Source organism: Callorhinus ursinus, unplaced genomic scaffold (assembly GCF_003265705.2).
Source record: "Callorhinus ursinus isolate GAN/ISIS: 27379988/994484 unplaced genomic scaffold, GSC_fseal_2.0 scaffold1, whole genome shotgun sequence".
Classification (NCBI taxonomy): Eukaryota; Metazoa; Chordata; class Mammalia; order Carnivora; family Otariidae; genus Callorhinus; species Callorhinus ursinus.
In genome coordinates, this window is record NW_027397063.1 from 93,871,106 (window position 1) to 93,883,774 (window position 12,669).

The 12,669-nt window shown below is 35.1% G+C and overlaps 1 protein-coding gene across 3 annotated transcripts in view; it reads left to right on the forward strand.

Moving 5' to 3' along the window:
• Positions 1–12,669, forward strand: part of KPNA4 (karyopherin subunit alpha 4) — a 57,449-nt gene that overhangs the window by 27,181 nt on the left and 17,599 nt on the right. For all 3 annotated transcript variants that reach the window (XM_073897961.1, XM_025879630.2, XM_025879620.2), the window contains 5 exons: positions 400–485; positions 5,749–5,835; positions 7,471–7,640; positions 7,727–7,771; positions 11,010–11,141. In XM_073897961.1, the coding sequence (XP_073754062.1) occupies positions 400–485; positions 5,749–5,835; positions 7,471–7,640; positions 7,727–7,771; positions 11,010–11,141 (520 nt within the window). The remainder of the gene's footprint in view (positions 1–399; positions 486–5,748; positions 5,836–7,470; positions 7,641–7,726; positions 7,772–11,009; positions 11,142–12,669) is intronic.

Sequence of the window (12,669 nt, forward strand, 5' to 3'; positions counted from 1 at the left end):
ATACTGAGAAGATACTGTAAATAGTCACTGGAGGTTTATTTTTTTTATTTTTATTTTTTAAAGATTTATTTATTTGAGAGAGTGAGAATGAGAGAGAATGCATGAGAGGGGAGAGGGTCAGAGGGAGAAGCAGGCTCCCCGCCGAGCAGGGAGCCCAATGCGGGACTCGATCCCGGGACTCCAGGATCATGACCTGAGCCGAAAGCAGTCGCTTAACCAACTGAGCCACCCAGGCGCCCGTTACTGGAGGTTTAAAAAAAGTGCTGGATGCATAGATAGATACCTTTGAAACAAAATATTTAATACTTTAAAAAATGCTTGAGGGAGAAATGGTTGGTAGATACTAGATTTGGGCCAGTGTAAAAATCCTTACTGTTTAACATTATTTGTTCTTTGTAGTCCTTCCTTACAGTTTGAAGCTGCATGGGCTCTGACAAACATTGCATCTGGAACCTCGGAACAGACTCAAGCAGTAGTTCAGTCCAGTAAGTTGGTGATTAACATAAAAAAAGAAGTTAGTAAAAAAAAAAAATAGTGATTCTCTTAAAAGAATAAAGCTATTTATATTATAAAATAATAGTTACCCAATCACAGGGTAGTTGAAATAGGCCAACTTAAGTATGTTATTTTGATCATGTTGTTCCAGTGACTGATATTTTCTATTTTCAAAAATTCATTTGATGCTAAATCTGAGAACATTTCCTAATTATAGTAGCAGATTACATTATTGTAGTTACACTTTATTTATAGGACATCATAGAAATAAAGGTGTTTTTCCCATTGCCATACTACCTCTTGGCTTCTCTTAATGAGATTTTCATCATATGCTTTGGAGAAATCTTTTATAAAGTAGTCCTGTTGAAAAATGGCTTGAAATTTCTTCATAGTTATTATAATAGCATTGTTTTTCTTTTATGTTCCAAGAGAGGTAAGTGGGAAATTATTATTGGAAGTAATAACCTGAGTGTATTGTTTTCATGAATACTACTTAATTCTTCTATCAAAGAAATTAATAATTTTAAAGAAGGTACTTTTAAAGTGCTCTTCACACACGTATAAGCAGTATGCTTGTGTAAGCTTGTTAAAATCTTAAGCATTAATTTCTATATGGTTTTAAAGGGGAACAAAGGTGTTATCCAAGTAAACATTTAATTATGTAGACATTTCTGTTGTAATATTACATAGAATATTAATGCTACCTTAAGTCATGATAAAACTGGCTTAATTTGGGGTTTAAATGGGTTTTGTTTTTGGCTTTTTGGTTTTATTTTGTATAATTGATTAGTAAATTTTATAATCTCAAAACAGTGTTTTAAGCTCTCACTCTTTCTCCTTTCTGTTTTATGTGGCTTTTTCAAGATTAGAAGGAGCCTTAGAATTTGTTTTAACACTGCCAATCTGTCTTGTTTTACCAGATATAATGTGAATGATTTTTTGAGTAAAGCATGATTGATCTACATGTACTTAAATAGCATTTTTCAAAGTACTAGCAGAAGAAAGAAAAAATAGAAGAATCATTTCTTCATTGTAGTAGTATTCTGTTCAGATACAGACCTTTCTCTGTGTTTTCCATCCTTGTTATAAAGCAAGGATGTTGTAAAGCCACAGAACCACTTTCTGATTCAGAAGGTCTCATGTGGTACAGGAATCACTGGCCTGCCTAAAGACCCATGTGATGTTATATTTTTTTAATTGAGGTATAATTGACATATATAGCATTAAATTAGTTTTAGACATACAACATAATGACTTGAAGTGTATACACCAAGACATGATCACAGTAAGTCTAGTTTCTCCTATCATCCTATCAAATTACATAATATGCAGTACAGTATTACTGACTACAGTCACCATGCTTTACATTTCATTCCCATGACTTGTTTTATGATTGGATGTTTGTACATCTTAATCCCCTTCTATTTCACCCACCTTGCAAAAGCCCTCCCCTCTCAACCATGAATCTGTTCTCTGCATCTATGAATTTTTGTTTCGTTTGTTCGTTTTGTTTTTTAGATTCCACTTATTAGTGAAATCATACATTATTTGTCTCTCTTTTCTGACTTATTTCACTTAGTACGTCAAGGTCCATTGATGTCCTGATTACAAGTATTTCATTTTTTGGTAATGGCTGAGAAGTATTCCATTGTGTCTGTGTACGTATGTACACACATCTTACCCATCCATCCATCATTGGACACTTTGGTTGTTTCCATATATTGGCTATTGTGAATTATTTGGTAATGAACATAAGGGTGCATATATCTTCAAAGGTTCTAAGTGGTTTCACCATAAGCATATTTGCTGAAAGCATTTTTCCTCACATAACTAATTGGCCATAAGGCAATTTTGCCATAAAAGATACAAGAATAACTGGTTGACAGTTTGATTTGATGGTTTCTTGGTTTCATCAGCTAGCTGACACTTTGCTTTCATGTCTGCATTGACACAGTACTCCCATTTTTATATTAAATAAATCTTAGCCCTTGTAGTAGTCTGTACAGTGGCATAGAGTTTTGAACCCACATTTCTCATAGAACTTTGGAACATCTGTCAATAGACGTGGTAATATGCTGAGAACAGAGAACAGTGTAGAAGACTTTCACACTGCCGTACAAAGCTGTTACAAATATGCATCCTTGTATTTAGAAACTGATACCTCTCTTATGGAAGAAAGAAATTTTAGCAAAAAATGAAAACGTGATGCCAGATGAAGAGATGAATCAACAAGCAAAAAATTATATATATATATATATATAATGTTATGAAAGGGAAACTTTGAGGACAAGTGCTTAGGTACAGTCTGCAGAATAAAAATCAATTATTTGCATAGAATTGCATGAATCTACATACATTTTAAATGTATTCAGATGTTTTATATTTTGCAATGAAGTCTTGTTAATTTTGTTAATGCATGTTTCATATTTCATTATGTCCTTTTTAATGGATGTCTTTTATTTTTGTGATTTTATCTTTTATGGCATAATTGCCATACGGCAAATTAGTTATAGGGTGAAAGTGTTTGCGGCAAAGATGCTTATGGTGAAAATACTGGGAACTGTTCTTAAATTTGTTTTCATTTGCTTCAGATAAATACCCAGAAGTGGAATTGCTGGATCCTATATTTTTAGTTTCTGTATTCGTTTCTTCTATTTTTAGTTTTTTTATTAGCCTCCATACTATTTTCCATAGTGGCTGCACCAATTTATATGCCCACTGGCGGTGCACGAGAGTACCCTTTTTTCCACATCCTGTCCAACACTTGTTATTTCTTGTCTTTTTGATTCCAGCCATTCTGACTGGCGTGAGGTGGCATCTCATTATGGTTTTGATTTGCATTTCCCTGATGATTAGTGATGTTGAGCATCTTTTCATATGTCTGTTGGTCATGTGTATGCCAGTGCTTTCAGCACTTTGAATATATCATACCATTCTTTTCTGGCCTGCAAACTTTATTCTGAAAAGTCTCTGATAGTCTTATGGGGCTTGTCTTGTACACAACAAGTTGTTGTTCTATTGCCACTTTTAAGATACTCTCTTTATCTTTAACTCTTGACATTTTAATTATAATGTGTCTTGGTGTGGCTCTTTTTGGGTTCATTGTGTTTGGAACTTTCCTGGCTTCCCAGATCTGGGTATCTCTTTCCTTCCCCAAGTTGAGATAGTTTTTAGCCATTATTTCTTCAGACAAGTTTTCTGTATCTTTCTCTAGACTCACTTCTCTTTCTGGGACCCCATTATGGGAACGTTGTTCCACTTGATGTTGTCCTGTAGGTCCCTTAAGCTATCTTCACTTTCTAAAATTCTTTTTTGTTTCGCTGCTCTGTTTAGGTGAGTTCCACTGCATTGTCTTCCAGGTCACTGATCCTTTCTTCTGCTTTGTCCTTATCTGTTGTTGAATGCCTCTACTGTATCTTTCAGTTCAGTTATTGTGTTCTTCAGCTCTGTGACTTTTGTTTGGTACTTTCTTATATTTTCTATCTGTTGAAATTTTTTCTGCATTCATCCATTTTCTCCCGAGTTTGGGGAGCATCTTTATGACCATTTTTTTGAATTTATCAGGTAAATTAGCTCCATTTCAGTAAGGTTTTTTCTGGGGTTTTGTTTTGTTCTTTTCTTCAGTTTACTTATTTAACTTGATTTTCTGTGTTTGTTTTTATGTACTAGGTGAAACAGCTACCTCTCCCAGTCTTGAAGGAATGATCACAGGAAGACAGCATGTGTTTCAGTCAGCTGTCTGTGCTATACTTTGGGGGTGGTAGCCTGCCACAGATTGTTTCACTCCTATGGAGCCCAGAAATGCAAAAGACCCCCCTGCCCCCCCCCCCAGCTACCAGTGCCAGGCATTCAAGGGGTGTCCCTTATGTGGCCTTTGTGCTCCTGCCAGTTTTGGCAGGGCCAAAGGGGCGTGCCAGGCCAGGATGAGCCATCCCACTGGGTTTGGTGTGGTGGAGCTATAGCAGTGCTCTGCACTGGAGAGTACAGGGGTGGTGCAAGTATCATTAGCAAGGTAGAGTGTGTAAAAAATGGCGCCTGCCAGTACCTCCATCCCTGGAGAAAGGTCCAGCAGACCCTCATCCCTTAGGCAGTTGCTTTAAACTTAGCCAGTGAACCTCCTTTGCATATGCTCTAGGCACTTTTCAGCCCACTGCTTTTGTGCTGTATCCTGGGGCATGTGGGCAAGTAATCTCTTAAGAGCGTAGTCCTGGTTTCTTACAGCCCTTTGGGTCTCTTGGACATTACCCTGTTGGTTTTTCTTTTTTTTAAAGATTTTATTTATTTACTTGAGAGAGAATGAGATCGAGAAGAGGGAGCATGAGAGGGGGGAGGGTCAGAGGGAGAAGTAGACTCCCCACTGAGCGGGGAGCCCAATGTGGGACTCGATTCTGGGACTCCAGGATCATGACCTGAGCCAAAGGCAGCCACCTAACCAACTGAGCCACCCAGGCGCCCCTACCCTGTTGGTTTTTAAAGCCAGACATTTGGGGAGTTTGTCTCTGGTGTAGGTCTCAAGGGTTCTTGTGCCTGATTTGGGGCTCTAACCCCTGGCTCTTCAGGGATATGCTCCATATTTATGAAATCCCTCCTGCTTGTGGGTCACTGCTAGGTTATAGGGCATGGCTTTGTTAGGAGCATAGTCTGCCTCTCCTTTCCATCTCAGTGTGACCTTTTTATCCTTTGTTGTGGAGGAGCTGTTCCGCTAGTTCTATAGGAAGCATTATTGTATATGTAGCTATAGATTTGGTGTGTCCATGGTAGGTGAGGTCAGCCGCCATCTTGAACTGCACCCTCCTGTTATTTTAAATTTCTGTATTTAAAACTTACTTCAATAGTTGGGAGTCCCTTTTTGTTTTCTAAGTTTGAGAATAATGCTTGAATCTATAAGGAATGAATTATTTATTTTTAGGAATTGATTTTTAATTTGGAATTTTATTCAGGTTTAATTATGAATGAAAATTTACTAGCTCAATTTGATATTTGTATGTTAAAACAGATTTTGGTGCTGAATAAGTGGTTTGCTGATCACAAATTTTCCACTACTGTTACTGTAGTGAAAATCATTTAATAAATATATATTTTAAATATATTTTTGATAGGTTCCTTTCTTAGATTTCAGCAAAGAAAAGATTGATTTTTGGTTTAGAGTATAGTATCCTCAGTCCTTTTTTTTTTCTTCAATATTATTGAGATGTAATTGACCTCTAAGACTGTCTTTAAACTTAAATGTTAATTTATGTTTTCATCCTTCAGATGCCGTGCCACTTTTCCTGAGGCTTCTACATTCACCCCATCAAAACGTCTGTGAGCAAGCAGTGTGGGCCCTGGGAAATATCATAGGTTTGTATAAAACTTGTAATACTAGTTCAACAATTGTTATCATATACTGTGTAATAAAAATGACTACTAGTAGTCAAAAAAGAAAAACAGTTTTTTTCAGGACTGGATTTTTGTGAAATAATTCATAGAAATTATAGTTGTTTTAAGTATAAACCTATAATAAACAGGATGAATGTTTTTGTTGCTTATCTTTTTGTATATAGTCAACTTTTTTTTTTTAGTATATAGTCAACTCTTAATTATTTGAATAATTAGGAAATATGTATGTGATAATAGATCTCCTCTCCCTCCTTTATTATGTTGATGGATTCATTTTATTCCCCAACTCTCTCCATTGTCATAGAAACTAATAAGAAAAAAGGAGGATGCACAATGTAAAACAATTTTTCTCTATAATGACAGTTCTTAAAAAGAGTCTTAATTGAAATTTTTACTATCTTTCCTGGATTTTAGTACAGTAAAATACAATAATGTTATCCATTATCATCATGAGGTCATCATACAGGAGGTGTTTGTAGCTTGTAGACAGTGTCATTAAATGTTGAATACCATGATTATCCTACCTTTCAGGTTTTCTCTGACATAATTGTAAGAAGAATTTATAATTAAAGACCATTCTAATATTTCAAGATTTGTTTTTAAACTAGAGACGAACTTTACCCAAACTCAAAAATTTGAAGAGCTATCCTCCAGTGAATGAAGAATGGAAAAAAATCTGGGGTCTGAACTGTATTATGTCCCTTGATGTTAGAGTTTATTGTTCTTGCATGGAAGTAGTCGATACTACTTTCATGTACCTCTTCTATATTACTCTTTGGGAGCCATGATAGAATGCAGGGGATGGTTAGTTCCACAATTAGGAGTTTTAAAATGGGAGAATTTCTCTGTAAACTGTTCTTCACATATGGTATATTGCTATTAGGAATGCTATCTTTTGTGTATCCAGATTCCTTCACCCCTTTGCTTTTATACCAGATTTTAGATTTAGAACTATTAATGCAGCATCTTGATCTTTGGTTTTTAATTCCAATGACATTGTAGAATAATTAGGATACATGGATGCCAAAAGAATAGGCATTTTTATCTCCAAATATTACAGTGCAAGGAAAAGGGTCTTCTTTTATAGAATGTAATACTTAACAGGGCTTTAATGCTAGAAATTACAGTGATGCTATAGATACAGAAATTACATTTGGCATTTCTCTAAGGCAGCGATTCTCAAACTTTAGCCTGCTTTCAGAATCATTTGAAAGGGCTTCTTAAAACCCAGAATTCTGGATCCACAGAGGTTTTTTAACAGGGCCAAAATTTTTTAATAGGACCAGAAATTACTGTGGGAATCACTCCTCTAGGGATACTGGTTCATCCCCTCCTTTTTTTGACATGGTTTATTTTTTAATTTTATTTTGGACATAGTTTTTTTTAGTGTGTAGAGTAATATCTTAACTACTTTATGTTGCTTCTCTTGGCTCAGAGACCTAAAATGAGAACTTGGTTATGGTCTAAAACTTCTGTATAAAACTAAATAGTGTATCTAGTTAAAATACAGAAAGCAGCATATTGAACCAGTGTTTTATGTTTTCTGAATTGCTTATTGTCAGTGTATTTTATTGAATTAATCACTCCTTCCTACAGGTGATGGGCCACAGTGTAGAGATTATGTCATAAGTCTTGGAGTTGTGAAACCTTTACTTTCCTTCATAAGTCCATCTATTCCTATAACATTCTTAAGAAATGTTACTTGGGTAATGGTCAACTTATGTCGTCACAAAGATCCACCACCCCCAATGGAAACCATTCAGGAGGTAAACAGATGTTTTGTTTTTTGTTTTTTAACTAAACTAGATACCATTAGGTATATGTTTTTAAATCTATATATTTCTTTCTTCAGATTCTTCCAGCTCTTTGTGTCTTAATTCATCACACAGACGTAAATGTGAGTATTTTTTACGTGTATAATATGTATGTCTAGGGTTGCCCTTATGACATGGAGAAGAAAATGTTATACTGGACATAATGTTCGTGTACTTGATTAGATTTTTCCATTTCAAGAGTTGTAATAACATAGCTTGCTATTATTATATTTACTTTGTGTTTACCTGTATCACAAAATATAATTTACAGTGAAGAAATCAAGCCTAACTCTATTTTGGTATGGGCAATAGCATATGTGGCGAATTGGGGGGAGTAAAAACTCGTTTTGGAAGTTCTTAAAAGTTGCCAGTTAGTGATCTCTCTCACTAAAATTATATCTTTTGATTGGTCAAGAGCTTTTTATAGAAGCTCATTTTGATGGCCTGGCCAGTGTTTGAGAGAATACATAGGCCTAATAATACTTCATTTTTTGAAAGATAAAAGGAAATATTTGTGCCTTTATGCGTGAGTTTGTATTCATATGCATACATCAATCCAAGAACATCAGTTGCTCTTTAATTTATTTTTACTATATTTTTCCATCTACGATGACTTTGATAGTGGTTTCACATGTTATAGAGAGAACTCATAAATATCCAAACAAGAAAAAAAACTAGTGCAGACTAGATTTTAAGCATAATAAATATACCTTACTCATTCTCACCAACACAGATGGCAAAGGAAAAAGCACCTCAGGAAGTATAAATGAGGTGGAAAACTGACTGCTTATAAAACCAGCTTCGCCATCATTGTGTTAGAAAAGCTAGGAGTATGACAGGTAAAGGAAATCACAGGAATACAATGCATAGCAACATTCAGGAACTTTGGTTCCCTAAAAACAGCTCAGTGTGATGACCAGTGTTTGATAAGCTGCTTCATTCCTTTTCAGTTTCTAGGGTAATACCATTTTTCCAGGATCTCTCTAAAGCATATGGAACAAATTGAAGTTAGAATTATACTACATCGAGCAGTGACATAATGTATAAAATTCATTAGATGAACATGATCCTTGCTCTAAAGATATTTTGTTTTAGATCCTGATAGTCTAGAATCCTTTATATATATACATATATATATATATATATATGTATATATATAAGCCATTTTGGGGTTTGGCTCCTTAGTGCCAAGTGTTTTTATTAAATTACAGATTTTAATATTTTACTTTTAATTAAGTTCCAAGGAAGATTAATTTCAAACTTTATACCTCTACCAAAAAACCAGACATCTTGGTTGACCTTATTCAGAGATTGTATTGTGTTCTTTCCACCTGTTTACCCCAATCCAGTTGAGATTGTAACTCTGCCTTTTGCAGAGAAGGCAGATTGCATCTGCCTTCAGCTCAGGTTTTCTTGCTTTTAATGTATCTTGAATTTTTCAAGCCAGTCTCATTGTTCTTTAGTAGCACATTTACTAAGTAGTTTACTATATAATAATGTTTACTAAAAATACAGTCTTCTTAGGTAAACACTTAGCAGCAAATTCTTAAACCAGACCATAAAAGAAGTAAAAAATAAATAAATAAAACTGCTTCCACAAAGCATAGTGAAACACTGAAATTACACGGTGGTAGTTATAATTAGTAAATTTACCATAGAATATTAACTTTGATACAAGAAGTATATGTGAGCTCAAGTCTATTTAAATTGTGATTTTGATGTGAGCATATTCATGATGTTTAGTGTTAGGCCTTTAAAAAAATTATATCTGGATTTTATGTACAGTCATGGAGAAGTAACTTGAAATATATTGCCTATATCAACAAATTTTGGCATATGTTGGGACTCTGGAAAAAAGATTTACATTTGTAAATTGAAATTTAGTTCTTTCACATATTTTGATACCACTTTATGTGTGTGAATTCTTTCATTTGGTGTCTTCTTTTTAGATTAAAAATAGCCAAAGAACTTTCTTGAGTTTTTGAAAGGAACAATGGCAAAGTGTTGTTTTCTCCTTCTAGGAGATTCTCAGATGTTTTAAACATAACATTGGTTTAGAATTTAAAAGGTTTCAGACCTTTCTGACTTGTCTTTTGATACATACATAGTTCATATTCCAGAAAGGCTTCAGAAGTAAAGTTCCAGGCACAATTATTATTCCTGTGTCTTTGTCAGTAACTGTGCTATTTATGCAACAGTTTAACAGTTGTCATACTTCCTCTTGGATATAATTTCTAATTATGATTTAATGCAAAAGAAAGATGAAACACAATGGCCTGCTGAACTTCACAATAAGGTTCATTAAAAATTATAACATTTTGGGGCACCTGGGTGGCTCAGTTGTTAAGCATCTGCCTTCAGCTCAGGTCATGATCCCAAGGTCCTGGGATCGAGCCCCGCATCGGGCTCCCTGCTTGGCGGGAAACCTGCTTCTCCCTCTCCCACTCCCCCTGCTTGTGTTCCATCTCTCGCTGTCTCTCTCTCTCTCTCTGTCAAATAAATAAATAAAATATTTTTAAAAATTACAATATTTCATTTGATGTTAATAAAAATAACATTTAAAATAGTTTAATTTTTAGTATAATTTAATTGCAGTGGGGTTTTTTTATAAATAGTTTTGGCAGATGCTGTAAATTATGCATTTTCTTTTTTTTACTAGAACGTTTTTTATTATGGATCATACGACTGACCCATGGTTGCTTTTAATGTCTTGATCTGCAGCTGTGGGATGCTTCCACTATGAGAAGTTGCCTCCAGTTTTATAAGGCAAAGCAAACTGGTTGGAAAAGATGAAACTACTATACTTCTAATACTGAAATACTGGCTTTAGACATACACATGATACCAGTGATACTAGAAAACAACTTGAATGTATACATCTAGCCCCAATGTTTTGAATCACTGTGTATGTTGACTACATTCAGTATTTACAATTATATGTACTTACTACATGTCTTTGGACCTGTTACGCCTCAGTGTGAGCATTTGAGAAAGACAATGTCTTTTTCTCCTATTTCATGTATAGTGTAGTGTGTATCTTAGTGAATTAAGACTGGATATTAACCTGTGGTTGGGATCATAATTAACTGAAGCATCCTAAATATGGCTAAAAGATGCACATACTTGATACAGACATTCAGAGATAGATGATGATGTTTAGTATTATAGAGCAGATTAAGGTTTCAGTAAATTGAGGTGAGACAAGAAGAAAGAAGGTCGTGAAACAATCATAGATTAGTTAACTATAACTAAGTTATAGTTAAGAATTATTAAAGTGACAGAATATTCAAAGGTTGTTTGAATTTTCATTTTATCCATTAGATATTGGTAGATACAGTCTGGGCCCTCTCTTACCTTACTGATGCTGGCAATGAACAGATACAGATGGTAATAGACTCTGGAATAGTCCCTCACTTGGTTCCTCTGCTCAGCCACCAGGAAGTTAAAGTTCAGGTGAGTTTGTTGTTGATAATAATACAAGGTGTTTTGTTTTGTTTACCACTAATTTGCTTTAAGCATGGCATTCAAAAATAGACAATTGCATTAGTTCAAAGTATATTTCTAGCCTTATAACACATCTTTTTTTAAATCTTTTTTTCTTTATTGAAGTATAGTTGACACACAATGTTACATTAGTTTCAGGTATAGAACATAGTGATCCAGCTTCTCTATAAGTTATGCTATGCTCATCACAAGTGTAGCTACCATCTGTCACAATATAATGCTATTGCAGTACCACTGACTGTATTCCCTATGCTGTACTGTGTATCCCTTGACTTAATCATCAAATTACTGGAAGCCTCTATCTCCCACTCCCCTTCACCCATTTTGCCTTTCCCCCCCTCTCTCTCCTCTCTGGCAAACATCAATTTGTTCTCTATATTTATGGGTCTGTTTCTGCTTTTTGTTTGTTCATTTTGTTTTTTAGATTCCACATATCAGTGAAATCATATGGTATTTTTCTTTCTCTGATTTACTTCACCTAGCATAATACTCTATAGGTCCATCCATGTGGTTGTACATGGTAAGGTTTCATTCTCTTTATGGTTAATACTCCATTGGTGTGTGTGTATGTATACACACACACACACACACACACGCACACATACCACGTTTTTATCCATTCATCTGTCGATGGACACTTGGGTTGCTTTCATATCTTGGCTATTGTAAGTAATGCCACAGTAAACATAGGGGTGCATATATCTTTTTGAAATAAAATAAGAACATATCTTTGAAAAGAGTGAGGTATTAAATCCGCATTTTAAAGGTGGAGAGAGTGAGGTAAGATCACTATAGGTTAACAAGAACCTTCCCCCGCTCCCCTTCCCTTTCCCTACACCCCACCAAAAACCCCACCCCAGGGCATCTCCTTTATAGTTTACTGATTACTAATGCAGACCTAGGAAATTCGTATGTTAACTTGGGTGGCATTTGAAATAAGTACTGATACTTTATTTTTTTTCTATTCTTTTTATTTTTCTTCATTTTTCCTACTCTTTTCCTTTTCTCCCCCCCCCCCTTTTTTTTAACTCTCCATACTGTACTGGGCGAGCTTAGTTAATGCATTGTTTCATTGGCACTGTGATTGATAAAGGCTTTATACTGAAATATGCTGCTTAGGGGCTTCCTAAATTGTTTCCTTTTAGTTATTTAAAATCTTTTCTTAATGGGGCACCTGGGTGGCTCAGTTGGTTAAGCATCTGACTTCATCTCAGGTCATGATCTCTGGGTCCTGGGTCCTGGGACCAAGCTGCCAGGCAGTTCCTTGCTCAATGGGGAGTCTGCTTGTCCCTCTCCCACCCCTTCTAACCCTCCCTCCCCCGTTCTCTCTCTCTCAAATAAATAAAATCCTTTTTAACTTTGTGTTATCCTTTTATTATTTTTAAATCCTTCCATATAAATATCCCAAACCTGCATCTAGAAAGTAATAAAGAGAGGGTGAGAAGTTCACACAAATACTACAAGTAGTAACTGTCAA